Source organism: Triturus cristatus, chromosome 2_2, assembly GCF_964204655.1.
Source record: "Triturus cristatus chromosome 2_2, aTriCri1.1, whole genome shotgun sequence".
NCBI lineage: Eukaryota > Metazoa > Chordata > Amphibia > Caudata > Salamandridae > Triturus > Triturus cristatus.
The window spans coordinates 752,273,502-752,288,109 of record NC_140582.1 but is presented as its reverse complement, the minus strand read 5'-3'; the positions used below and the strand labels follow the sequence as shown (position 1 = coordinate 752,288,109).

General features: G+C 43.2%; 1 protein-coding gene across 2 annotated transcripts in view; it reads right to left on the bottom strand.

The window, feature by feature from the left end:
* The window catches only part of FGL1 (fibrinogen like 1), a 360,978-nt gene that overhangs the window by 119,495 nt on the left and 226,875 nt on the right, over window positions 1-14,608 (bottom strand). For both annotated transcript variants that reach the window (XM_085641997.1, XM_085641998.1), the window contains one exon: window positions 5,589-5,686. In XM_085641997.1, coding sequence (XP_085498123.1) covers window positions 5,589-5,686 — 98 coding nt within the window. The remainder of the gene's footprint in view (window positions 1-5,588; window positions 5,687-14,608) is intronic.

The window sequence follows — 14,608 nt, the reverse complement described above, 5'->3', positions numbered from 1 at the left end:
GAGAAGCGTTTACAATTTTTGCCCATAAAGGAAGGATGGATATTTTTATCATTTTGAACAGGGTAGGAGGAAGGGGGTCAGAGAAGTGATTGGAGGGATTGATTGCTAGAAGAATGTTATAGATTTTTAGATCAGATATTGGCTCGAAGGTGTTCCATGTGGCATTGTTTTTAGTGACTTCCCCTGGAGTATTGGAAAGGGCCTTGAAATTTGAATAAGCTTTAGCATCCTGTGCCACAGATTGTGGGAGGACCTTCTTAGATTGGATGTCGAGCTCGATGGCCTGTATCTTTTCACGGAAGAAGATGGCAAGCTCATCGCAGGAAGGTGTAGCTAGGTCGTTTAGATCTGTAGAATTAGCCGTGTTGCGAGCTTTCTCCTTGACGATTTCGAAGAGTTTTTCTGGACGGTTGATTGCTTGGTTCAACTGCGATCTGAAAAAGTCTGCCTTGGTCTTTAGAATCTTTCTGTTTTATGAGTTTCTTAATGTTCTAAGGTGAAGTAGGTGAGCATCTGTGGGTGTAGATTTCCATAGTCGTTCAGCAGCTCTTAGTTTGCGACGCTCCAAGTTCAGGGAGTCATTGTACCACGGTTTGGAAATTTTGGCGGAAACATTTTTTTCTCGGAGGGGTGCTGTAGCTTCTAAGATTTCAAGCATCGTGGAATTGTAAAAGGCTGTGAGGTCATGGACGTCCTCCATGTCTGTTGTGGGGGTCAAGGCGGAGTTGCATCGGTTTACCAGGGTGATGGGGTTGATATTCTGTATGTTCCTTTTCCATTGTTTTGTTTTTTGGAGGTTGACTCCTTTTTGGAATTACTTCGATATTGATGAAGAAGAGAATGCTGTGATGGTCAGTCCAGTCGCAAGGGGTGATGGATTCTAACGAGATGAGGCTTGATTTAGCTATGATGAGGTCCAGTGTCTCTCCCTTGTTGTGTGTCGGACTGTCACAGAATTGGGATAAGTCGTGATCTGCCAGAAACGTTTAAAGACATCCTGCACCATGATCGTTTGCATTGTTCCAGTGGAGATTAAAGTCACCCAGGAAAGTTTGTGGTACTGGTGAATTGATATTTGAGGAAATGATTTCTATTAACTCGTCGATGAAAGTCAGGTTATCCCTCGGGGGGTGGTAAAATAAATGAAGCTTGCTTGCGAGGCGCTTATCATCGGAGATATTGTAAGTGCACTGCTGCCATTAAGAGTATATGGTGCTGGGAGTTTGTCATTACAAACTCCACAGCATCTTAATGGCTACAAAGAAAACTGAGAAGTTTGGTATCAAACTTCTCAGCACATTAAACCCACACTGATGCCAGTGTGGGATTTAATGAAAAATGCACACAGAGGGCATCTTAGAGATGCCCCCTGAAAACGAACCTACCACTAGTGTCCTGGCTGAGTGGCTGCTTTCAGCTGCCACCACCAGACATGTTTCTGGATCCCTGGGTCGAGAGCCTGCTGCTCTCAGGGGCCTGAAACAATGCATATCCTGGGACGAGGTGCTAAGCCTCCTCCCCCCGGATGGGCAGGGTCCACAAAGGGGAAGCTTCAAAGGCTTGCCACCTTTGTGAGCTTCCCCAGGCCACTTGCTGCTTTCAGCAACTGGTCCCCACTGGTTCTGACCCCCACTTTGGGTGGGAGAACCGACGGAAAAGACAAGTGAGGAAGAGAGGTGTGCCCACCTCTGCCAACTCCACCCCTCAGGTGGGGGAGGCGAGGTGAATCACAGCTCTCAGTCCCCACCATCTTGCAGATGGGGAACACAGCCAACCATGGAAAGGCATAAACCCCCCTCCCACTGGAGGGTGGCATAATAGGGGGTGTACCCACCACAGGGAAGGGACCCATTGGTCCCAACCTTTTACCTACCAGTAACAACCCATAATCTAGTATTTAGGGCACCCCAGAACCTTGCTTTCTCAGACCAGAAAAAACGACAAGAAAAGAAGAAGAAGGACCGAACAGCCGTGCCGAAGCTAACAAGAGAAAGACGCCCACTGACTTGGCCCCAGCCCTACCGGCCTGTCTACACCTCGAACCTGCTCCTGCAAAATCCCGGTGTGTCCTGCAGCCAGCAACCTCGAAAACCCCGGAAGACCTGCCTGCCTTCAATCACAAAGACTGTGTCTCCCATGAACACTAGATTTGTTCATCTCCAACCTCTGGCAGGACCCGCGAATCCGCACCACTCTGCACCCGCCGTCCACAGCCTGAGCTCAATTTGGCAAACACCACGAGGAGATCTCCCCGGCGATCATGACCCGAGATCCCGTGACCCCTGACCTGCCTCAAGTCTCCAGCCGATGCCTGCATCCTAAATCCGGAAGGTCACCCCAACCGCGACCAGGAGCTGGTAAGAAGATCCGGCCCTAAAAAGCACCCCTGCCCCCGATGCCCCACGGCCTTGGGTGGCCAAACCGACGGTGCCTAACCAACCTCCAAGATCCCAACTTATCTCTCGAAGTGGTGGTCACACCCAGAAAACCTTTGTCCCCAAGTCTGCAATGCCTTTTCAAACCGGAGGTTCCCCATTACAAACAACAGGGTGCCCGACGTCGAAACAGCACTCTGCACCCAGCCGCCCTAGTGCTGCTGAGGGTGCACCTTTGGTGCTACTTTGTTTCCCCATTTGCCCTGAGCTAAAGTCCAGGAGCTTTGCTCTCACAACCAAGTGGCCTGCTCGTCAGCAGCCACCAACTGGAGGCCACCTATCCCCCATTGGATAGCATTGGGCCTCCTCACTCTGCACCCAGGTGCCCTAGTGCCACTGAGGGTGTAACAAAAGTGCATCCCTGACCCTGGGGTACCCCTGAGTCTACCCCCAGAACCTCAACAATCACTACTGAATACTTACCCTAAAACCGATAACACTATTTCCCTCCATAGGATAACATTGACTGTTTTTCTTGGAAAAGTTTCTAAGTGTTGAGTTTGAAAACCTAAAGAAATTCTTCAAAATTGTACTAACTAACAAAAACGATTTTACTTACCTGTTTACAGGAAATTTCCCATTGTAGTATCCAGGTATACTACACTGTGTAAGAAAAGTAATCTCAAAAGTAATTTACCTGTCATTTTTCACTAAAAATCCCATACAAAGTATATGTACTGCATTCTGAAAAGCATTGCATTATCAGTAACTCCACTGTAATCAAATCAAAGTACATTTACAATTGCAATTCAAACTATTTAAAAACTGCATTGCTACTGTAAAGTATGTATTGCTTACCTGTGCCGGGCTTGCTCGGTTCTAGAAAATAAAATAACTAAAAGAATATCTTTATACAAAAACAATTTGTCTAAAGTTCAGTCTTTGAGTGTGTGAAATCATTTGCTGATTGAGTGTGTACAACAATGCTTAACACTGTCCTCTGATATAGCCTTACTGCTCGCCTACACTACCACAAATAGAGAGTAAGGTGCTATCTAACTTTACCTCTGCCTCCCTTTGGGGTTCCACTGGACTCTGTGCACACTATACCTCTCTTTGGTATAGTATATACAAAGTCAGCTTCCTACACCCCTCGGGACTGTCTGCCATGGTCTAACTAACCCCCTTGGACTTATTCCTGGAGGTCAAAATTCCAGAGCTGAACTAGGCAGGACGCTTCAGTTGGCCAGGGTTTCATGACACCCGATATATTCTTCTTACTGCCAGAGATCTGCCAGCAGGTCAGCTGCCCCTGAAGTCCTTTTGTTCTTTGATGGGCGCCGCTTCACACCTTTCATCTGCTCTGGGGAAATGCGATTCCTCGGCAAACTTAGGGAGATGTTCAGTGGCCTGACGCAAAATATTGGAGCTCCCAGTGAGTGATAAGGACTCCCCTATTTCCAATATCTCGTAGACTTTGGGCTTAATCGGGGCACCCATGAAGAGTTCGGGAGCACCCTGAAGGGTTGGGGGGCCCTGCCCTGGAGGGGCTGCAGGGACCTGTGTTACGCCCCTGGAAATGTTACTTTTACATTTAAAACAGGCAGACAAGATCGGAAGGCTTCTGAGGCCTAATGAATTACAGAGCACTTTTGATTCTTGTTACATATATGTGACATGTCTGTCTATTCCACACTAAGCACCCTCGCCTCGTGCACTCAAAGGTATCAAAAGTACTACTTACAGGTGACATCCGTAACGTAAAAATGACTTGTTAAATATGTTCCAGTTGGGGTCACTTTCTCATGTGCTTCCCATTCGTGTGCTCACATCTGCTTCCAGAAGCATGAGCATCAAGGCCATGCTTTGGAGTCACTCGAGGGTGGTTCACATCTAAGCAGGAGTCCAATAATGACATCTGACTTTTATTTCACTGCTGCACATTTGGAGTCATATTGCGTAGACTTATCTAAAAGTCAGATATGCCAATTGGGCTAGCCAATCATTTACCCTGTTTTGGGGATGTGTGCACATGCACTGGGAGATGTTTAGCTGCCTCCGGTGCACAGAGCCAACTATGCCTCAACAGCCAATCATAAAAAGTGTGGGGCCCACAAAGAACGATGCATTTTCCTACAGAAGCCATATACAACAAATGAATGTGCATGTACAGCAAAGGAATATGCATTTATACCAAATGTGTCCAGTCCTCGGCCAATTACGGAGCTAAATGCGTGATATTTAATTGCCACAGGATCAGGTACTGTCCAGCGGATATCTCCACCGGCCTGTGAAGGCAATGACTTATGCATACTGAGAGCCTGAATGTCTGCCTCTAACTGCATTCTTTTATTCAGATTAATAATAATGTTATTATTGTTATTGATAATAATTAAGCCTTGGAGCTCTTTACTCTTCTTACTGCAAAAATATTAACAATGGGACAGAAACCTCGCTTGTGCCCTGCACTGGGACGGTCAAGCTGTTGCATATGTACTTTTAAATGAAGAATTTCAGGTAAAGTGAGAGAATTCATTAAAAAGGCAATACTGAAAAATTGCTAATGTCAATTACAGCTAATGAAAAGTATATGTAGTCCGGCCATGGAGTTTCAGCCTGCTTCCTGTGGGTCAGCCATCTATAGGAGCAAAAAGGAACAGATTCAGAGCGTCTTTCTAAACACGCTGAGCGCCTGATTCACAAAGATAAACTGACACTTCTGTGGAAGTTCACTATATTTTGCAATTCACAAATCAATTACATGAGTAGTATCTTCGCTACTGCCTATCTTTTATGTGCGGAGTCTCCAAGGAGTGTGGAGACATCACATACATAGCATAATTGTTTTGTGAATTGCAAAAAATCGTAAACTTACACAAAACTGTACGTTCACCTGTGTGAATCAGTCCCTGGGTAAGGAAAGGACTGACGTCCGTCTGTTTTATATCATCCAGTCCCATCCCCCACTGGACTGTGGTATTATGTAATGCTCGGCCTCAAAACAGCTCGGTCCTCATCAAATAGGCCTTTTTGTTTTGTGCATAAAAAGTATTGGTATTCCGTCTGACAGTCTCGGTTTCAGGAAGGAGCTCGAAACCTGACTCTTGGAATGATCCTCCACCCAGTCTGACCGGCATTCCCCCTCCCCAGCGCCTTGAGACCTTCACAGGTGAGTAGCCGTGCTATACAAAACCTTGATTGATTGAGTCTTACCTTGTGAAGTTAGAAAGTGAAGGTTGTCATTTCCAAGCCAGAATTCACCTCTTCCTGAGGTGTAATCTCCAAAGCCCTGTTTGTAGTCATTCCAGTTTCTAACCACAACATCGGGGTGTGAAAGAAAGAAAAACATCATTAACTTGTAGCGGTGCAAAGTCAATACATTTAACATGGATTAATCCAGACATAAAGCTTTCATTTGGCCGCCCATAACTTTCATCGAGTAAATGCAATGAATATAAAACCTCATCCTCTTCCAATGCTGAAATGAAAATAAAATGAACCAGATAGCCACTAACTTGCTATTCAGTTGTTTGCTGCCATGATGCACAATTTTATGTCGCGAGATTTATCGAGTACAAGTTGATCCTGCCCCCTGCATAAAATGTTCATGTTTTTATGATTAACAAAAGGCAACATTTGCTTCTGACAAAGGTATGCTCTCCTGAAAAGCACAGTTTATGCATATCTAAATTGCATTCACATAGGGGGAAAAAACGTAAGTCCTGTAGAAATTTGAACTATACAGTGCCTATACGCAAATATGTTTTGGAGTATGTATAGTAACATTCTTTGGAGTATGTATAATAATACTCCTGTAATACTCTTTTACATGCTCTTATATACCTTTTGCAACTTAACCCTAAGACATCTAAATGAGGACTAAAATAAGAACATTCCGGGGATATTCATATGTACTTAGTACAAGTAGAAAGCTCTATGCCATCTTTGCATTTTTAACTAAGAGGGACTTGGACCTTTCGGGATAATTCGCAAAGGCAGGTAAGAGTATGTAAAAGAATACTCCTGCAGTACTGCCTCCCGTACTCATAAATGCTTGTGTGCATTGACCCCTTTATTTAGAACTTGCGTTGTATATGTGCAACTTACACTTGTGCAAGAAGGTAGATGGATGGAGAGATGGAATATCTAAATCACTCTATTTAAATATGCAAAATCGTCAGGGTTATGTAGTGGCCAAAGGGAAGTGATGCAAAGGGGGCTTACACTTCCAAAGATGAAACAACAGAAATAGATGTGATCATTCACAAATTTTGAACTCATTAATTTTTGCAGTTTCTATACCCCTAAAGTCCCAGATCAAGCTCCTGCTAGTAGCGGAGGGGCGTTATTAGTCGACCAACTGTTCAGGGCGGATGGCCATCCCATTGGGCATTGGCTGGGCTACTACCCCCTCTCTCTGGGTGTTTCCTAGAATACTTTGCTTCCTCATAAGAATTGAAACCGGGGTGGGCACTTGGCTAGAAGTGGTTATTAGAAAAAGACTGTGAGGGTAGGAGAATTCAATCAATCAATCAATCAGGATTTATAGAGCACGACTAATCACCAAAAAGGGTATCCAGGTGCTTGCGCGCCCCTGCAGCTCATTCGAACTGCCAGGTCTTGAGGGCCCTTCAGAATTCAGGAAGTGAGGTGATGGTCTGTAATTGCATTAGGGGGCTGTTCAAGATTTTGCTGTGGGAGAAGGAGCGTCCTCCACTTCAGCTTCGGTAAATGCAGGGTGTATGGGCAAGAGACAGGGAGGCGGAGCGTAGTCTTTGTGACTGTTGATGGAAGTTTAGGCGGTGGTTAATGTGGGTGGGTCCTTTGTTGTGTAGAGTCTTATGTGCATGGGTCAGCAGCTTGAATTGATTTAAAAGGCTAAGCTGCCCCTAGGGAACCATTTGTATCCTTTGAGGCTTAGCAATGTGCTAGAGTGTCCTTGAGTATATTATCAAACCCCTCTTCATAAGGGGTTCTGTGGGAAGAGGCTGATTAGACGGTGGACTTAGCTGCTGGTAGCCCTTTCTTCAGTGCCCATGATGTTTTTTGGGGCACAACCAAATTGTCCTGGGGTGCCCAAGCAAAGAAAATTGCTAAACGGTTCCCTGGTGTCTGCGTTATACAACTGAATGTGTCATTCCTGTGAATGTTGCCTTAACATTTATAAACTTTCTCTTCATTTTGAGTAATGCATGTTGACCAGGCCCTTGGTTCTCAGCCTGCCAGCCTGTCTGCCTGACGTAAATAGGAAATGTGTGTACTTGCAATTTTTAGATGCTGGTATCTGCCTTAAGTTGTTCATAATGTGCAGGGATAAACATTAAGTGTTATTGTGTTATCCTGCTCCACGATATGTTCTCCTGAAGTAAACTTTGCCATGTCCTACTCTAATTGAAGTGTCTGTGACTTTAACTTTGGTGAGGGTATATGTTGGGCGACACACAGGCACACTATAGATCATTCCCCATGCCAGTAGCAGAGTGGCATTATTAGTCAATCCACCATACAGGACAGAGGGTCATCCCATCTGCCATTGGCTTAGCTACTGCACCTCCCCCATGTGGGGTTTCCCAGCAACCTTTGCTTCCCTGTGAGGTTTGCAACTGGGGAGGACAACAAGCCAGAAGTGACCTTTAGAAGGAAATGGTGGGGGCAGGGGATTTAAATGGCTGAGCTGCCCTTAGGGTACCCTCTTTGTCCCCTGAAAACCTGGTGATGTACAGATCGCTGAAATCCAGCCCATCAATTACCAAGGTTGATTTGGGCTTACAAATGTCAAAGAATCATACTTAAGTGCTAAAGTGGGCTTGAGTTTATTATCAAACCCTCTTCATGAGGGATTCTTTGGGTAGAGGGCTGGTTAGAGGGGGGGACTGACCAGCTAGTTGTCCAGGTATAGTAGCCCTAGCTCTTATGCCTGCAGTGTTTCTTGGGTCGTAACCAAATTGACACAAGGTGCCCCGGCAGATACAATGTGCTAAGCGGTTCCCTGGTGTTTGCCTTATAAGACTGATGTGACATTCCTATAAACATTTTCTTCACATTTATTCACATTTCTCTTTGTTTTGCGAAATCCTTGGTTGGCCGGGACCTTGGGCCTCTGCCTGTCCCAAAGAGGATGCAACGAGAAAGTGTGTGCATTTTGAAATATAAGATGTTCATAATATTAAGGGAATGTTGTGATGTGTTACCCTGGTCAACAATATGTTCTCCTGAAGTAAAGTTTGCTTCGTCTTACTCTGTCTGTGACTCTAATTTCGATGGGGCTATATGTTGGGTGAGATAAAGCCATTGCTGGAGTGTGTTTGCCATTTAGTGATCCTCTTTTGATTATTAGAGGAAAATGTGAGTGTCCATGTGGCTTCTGCATGGCTGCAGCGTATTTAATAACATTTTCCTTTTCTCAGAGTTTTATTTAAACTAGGAGAGTTCTGTAAAATTCTGACTATCTTTTTCATTTGCCAGCCACACTGAATTTTGTGCTCGGACCAAATCGCCATCTCTAAATTGTGCGTGCACTTGAGAGTGCACAAGAGTCTTCCATCAATGTTTAAATGCTTTCACATGTGCAACCTGCTCCATGTCCATGCAAATCTTCATAAAGTATCATGTTGTTCATTGCCCCACTGTCAGAACCTGCCCAAGACGCACCCTGTGGCAACAAAATCTACCTTTGTGATCAAGGATCACGCATTATTGCACAAAATGCATTTGCAAATTGTGTGATTTTGTTGTTTCAGCTCATCCACCTTTTTTGTGAACTCTTGCAATTTCCACATTCGTATATTTTGCATAGGTGGCACAAAATGCACATGTTCAGCGGAAATTCCTAAAAGACCTTACACTTTTTTCCATTTCTGAATCATGTTCATTGGGCACATGTGCAAGATGAACCCTTATGGATGCATTTCACTGTGGGAACAAAGTTACAATTAATAACAAAGGTCCATGCTTGTTTTCTCTGAGCTATAATATGTAGGTTTAGATTTAGTTAATGCAGATATTGGTGATCAGATTGAAGTTAGCTCCACCACACCTACAGTAAACAAGCCTTCATGATACACCTGCTACTTGTACAGACAAGTAAGTGCAACACATGTCTACTGTACTGGGATGATGGAATGTAAAGAAATCCTCTAGGGCATACTTTTAGCATTAAACCCTGTGGGAAAACAAATCTGTTTAGTCTCAGGCAGCATGCCATCTTTCCTTTTGCTCACAGGCACAAATCTCTGTATAGTTGGGCCATATGCTCTGACACATTCTCCCTAAATGCAGGGCCCAAAGAATCTGTCAGCACCAAGCAACATTTTCACATCTCCCGCCTCTGGCGTCATCTATCCCTGCATGCTCGTCTGCTCGTAAACATGTCTAGAGATCAGACTCTGCCTACTGCAAAACAATTTAAGGAAATGATTTGCAAGCAGTATTGTCTTCCTTCTCCTCCCAGTCCACTGGGAATCTCGAAAATAAACTGAATCCCCGAGTTCTAAGATAAATTTAGATTTGAAAAAATGAGTTGACCGCACCCCTAATTGATTTAGTTCCATGAGAATAATTGCACGCTACCATCTGTTATTGCAGTCAATATTGTGGCTTGCGTCACCAATGTATAGTTGACTGCAATGGTAAACACTGTGTGCTAATTCAAAACCTTTACCTAAAAAAAGTACAGGCTAATTATCTGGGCTGTTCCTCATTAAAGACCACTGTGGTAGGTTTCATGCTGGATTCTGACATCGTTTTAATTGGTTAGTTTTCCACAATGAGTGGGAGGGATCTGATGAGCTCAAACTGACACATGTCCAATGAGGACACTTAAAAGAAGTGACTACCTCTCTCTCAAATACTTACTCATTTCTCCGAATCATTTTTTTCCTAAACTTAACAGTCATTATGTCTGGTAAAGTTTTGTTAGTACAGCACGTTATGAGAACCAAAGTAAGGTGTACACTGGTAGATTTACAAAGCTTGTCTGAGGAATTCCACTGATCAAAGCAACGTAAACAATGTATATACACCAGCCAAGAATTCACAAAAGAAATCCTGGCAGGTGTTTATGGGTTTACTACGGCATATTTTTCCACCATCTACTTCATATTTCTCCATGGCGGCGGTGGAACAATGTGCTGTACTTACCACCCAGACAAGGTGTGGTAAGTGAGAGGGGCAAGGCATTGTTTACCCCGTACTTTTGTGAACACCTACAGAATTCTATGTTTGTGGGCATTCACAATCCTCATCGCACCTTTCCCATCATGAAAATGGTCTGAGATGTACTCCAGCAAAATAGAGTAGTACTGCCTCTTCCAGGATGAGAAGAGGAACATCTAATCTGCAGAGTTTGAGGAAATGTAGAAGAAGATGTTTCTCCATGGGGAAAAATGTTTTCCACATGGGAAAAATGAAAAGAAAACAATATGCATTTACACATCTGTCACAATTCACCAGTACTTAATTACTCTATGCTCACAAAGCACTCCACAACACCGGACCAGCCTACCTCAACAGCAGACTCAGCTTCTACACCCCCACCCGCCAGCTCCGCTCCGCCAGCCTCTCCCTCGCCGCAGAACCCCGCATCCAACGAACGACATCCAGCGGCAGATCCTTCTCCTTCCTCGCCGCCAAAACTTGGAACACCCTCCCTACCCACTTACGACAGACCCAAGACCTGCTCACCTTCAGAAGACTCCTCAAGACCTGGCTCTCAGTAGCAGCACCCCCTGCCCGCCCCCCCCCCCAGCACCTTGAGACCCTCACAGGTAAGTAGCGCGCTTTATAAGTACAATGATTGATTGATTGATTGATTTGCAGAGTTACCCACTAGGGAGATGGATGCCAGGGGAATATGCCACATGATATTCCCAGTAGTACTCCTGGAATCCCTCACCTGGAGCACCTCTCCAGGTATACTATTGGAAATGTTTGTGAATTCCAAAAAGTAGCAAGCCTGCACCAGTTTGCAGAAACACTATCACAGGCTCACATCTATCCGTTTTTTTCTGAGTTGCCCCAATATCTTTTGTGAGAAATTATATCTAAAGACAGAAACACTCCTTTGGTAAGCAAAGTCCAATTGAATTGTCAGCAGACCTACATTAAAAGGCAATATTTTATAACTTCCTTTTGTGTGAAAGCAACCTCTTTGTGGTCGGTGTGCTTGAAAGTCTGCAATCGCCAGTCAAGCATCACCATTCAAACTGTGCCTTCTTTCTCATGATTTTGTATTTTTGGCATGGTAGAGTATTTTATTCGGCTATGAGATCAAGACACTTTTTGTAGTTTGATGGTGGATCAAGGTCAATTTGATTTGGGTGCCATTAGTTTCCCTTAAAAGAGTTGGGTTACCACCATCTCCTTACAGTTCCATTTTTGCTTGACTTAACAGTAATGTTTGGCGTATTTGGTTACTTTGAGGTTAAAAGATAAACAGCTTCCAAAAAGGTCTTATAAAGATATTTTCAGACAGTTATTACTGAGACAGCATCATAATCCACCAAAGTCAGGTTTTGGCATGTGTGCAACATCATTCTGCCACCATAGCTTCTCTATGATTTCCTTCACTAATTATTCAAATCTTGCCAGTCTCTTTAGAAGTAATGTCAAACGTGTAGCTATTACTCTCGCTAAACCTCATGGCATTGCATTTTATGAGCAATGTAGAACTTGATAACAAACCAGACATACCCAAAACACAAAATGAAGAAAACCAAAATCCCAGCTGGGATCTCCCATCACAACGCATGATGGCAATTATTTCCCTTTTTAAACTACTATTTTATATTTAGACCTCAATTTGATTTTATGGTAAAATGAATCGTTTGACTTTAAAAGTCCTTATGGGGATAAGGCCCCTAAAGTTATTTTCACTGAAGCAGGTCAGGCTTTTCTATAAGAAACTATGGGATACAAAATAGATTTATTAAGTTTATCTCCAACTAGAAAACTCATACAAATCTAACTCTTGAACTATTTGGAAAATGTTTTACAAGCCCAATTCACTGGTGAAGCAGTATTTGTAATACATATTTCAAAAATGTAATTTTTAGAAAGTTGCCCTTTCCTTGCCTCAGGCCTTCAGAGTCCCATTTGCACAAGCTTTAATTGTCACCTGGCAGCTGAATAGCCCCCTGGATGAGGAGTGAAAATAGCTCCAAGAGCAAGACAAATGCCTCGGGTGTGGGGAGGTGTTTTGTTCCTCTGGCAGGATGAACACCTGGGCAGTGACCAGGAACTTGATTAACTGCAAAGAGGTCTAAACTGTCAGAGGCAAATGTTAGCTGATACCTGGACAGGGTCCTTTTTTGTTCTCACAGTCAGCCAGGCACCAATCCCAGCAGGGAAGAGCTGCCCCTAGAGCTGGCTTAGAGTGACCACAGAGGAAGGGTTGCTCATTTCCCTGGCTATACCTCTGGGGTGGGGATAGGAGTTCTGCACAGGGGAGGGGGGGTTCTGCCATTTTGTTTTAGGTAAAGAGTGCACTGTGGGATTGTTTGCAGTAGGGCACACAGGAAATGCTGCAAACGTGGGAACTTTAACTCTATTGGTTAGTGGAGGAGTTAAGGGAAAATGAAGGAAGGGAGAAGGGATGGACTTGCAGACACAACACACATACAAAAGGGTAACTCACTTGCAATTACCTGCATCTACTGCAGGGGTACTGCACACCAAACTGGCTCAGACCTACTCCAGCTAATGCTGGAAGAACGTCACACACTACACATGGATACTCAGAGGTATTGCAATTGGGCCATATAGAACTCAATGGAGGAAATAGCTCTAGCAGCTCAAAGCCCAACACCTAAAACAATACATAAAAACATGGTCATATACCTGTACACATTACAGACACCCATGTACATCCCAATGTACAAATATTTAAGAAAGTAATACAAATCGAAATAAAGGAAATAAAACATAAAAATAATGTAAAGAAAAAAGACTCATATATATTTAGAGACTACACACACCCACATAAATCAGTGTACAAATGTATAAATGAAGGGAAACTTTAAAATAAACATGTAAATGCCTATACAAATCACATTCCAAAATGTGAACATAACAGATGTGCATACATAGAAAACTAAAAATACATAAATTGTTAATGATTAAAAAAACACAAGTCATCTCACACCCAACACTACTCTACACACATACAAATACTATTCACAACACATGTCCCAAACAAATGTACACACACACAGTGACACACAACACAACTGTAGCTGATGTCTAGTTTCCACAACATCTCAGAGAACAAAAAGAAGAGGACAGAGCCCAAGGTGTGGGCTGTATTTATGTGCTCCCAGTTGCAAAGTGTGTGAGGTGTGTATTATTTTTCTTGGCTGATGCATTTTCCCATATTCTTTTTAATGTATAGTTCTACATAGGTTAGGAAGAGATTTTCACCTAAGCTATGTAGAACTATATTTTGGTGGATGCATGTCTAAAATATTCCCATAAGGTTACTATTAGTAATGTAGCTTCAGGTCATAGTTTGAGTTTCACATGTCCCCACTTCCTCATGTAAGAAGTTTGAACCATGTACTCATACTAATAGACGTAATTTCCATCCAGACTTGCTGAATTGCACTTAGGTGAAAATTTACTCCTGTGTATAGTTGTAAATCTACATGTGCAGACATTTAGACTATAGATTTACCTTTGTGAATTTGACCCTAAGTATGTTATGGCAGGACAATACAACAATTATAAAAGCAAAACATAAAGAATACTATTTAGATGGTCAAGGTTTCCCAAATGGAATCAATGAGATTGGGCATCATGTAGGAGTTTTTCAGGCCAGTGTTAACCGATGTGAAATGGTAAACTCTGAGAGAGTCAAGGCTGAGCCACAAGTGAACTCTGGTGATGTAAGCAAGAGGTTGGGTCCAATTAAAACATTTGGCACATAGTAAAACAAGCTGTTTAGAATGTTCTTTCATAATACTTTGTTGTGTTCAGGACTGTAAATGTGGGGTGTTAAAATTCGCAGTGTTAAGGTACGAAGCAGTAATTATAAACTTAGAAAAGCATGTGATTTAGTCACTAGCAGGATGACTCGATGAACTAAACGGTTGCTGCAAACAAATTGCAAAGTGATGGTCTTCACCAGTTTGAATCCCACTTAGACTGATCCTTGGGTTTCCACCTCACTCTTATTGTTATTACAGACATTGGTTGGAGACCTGGCTTTTCATGTTGTATGCTAATGCATTCTAGGTGTT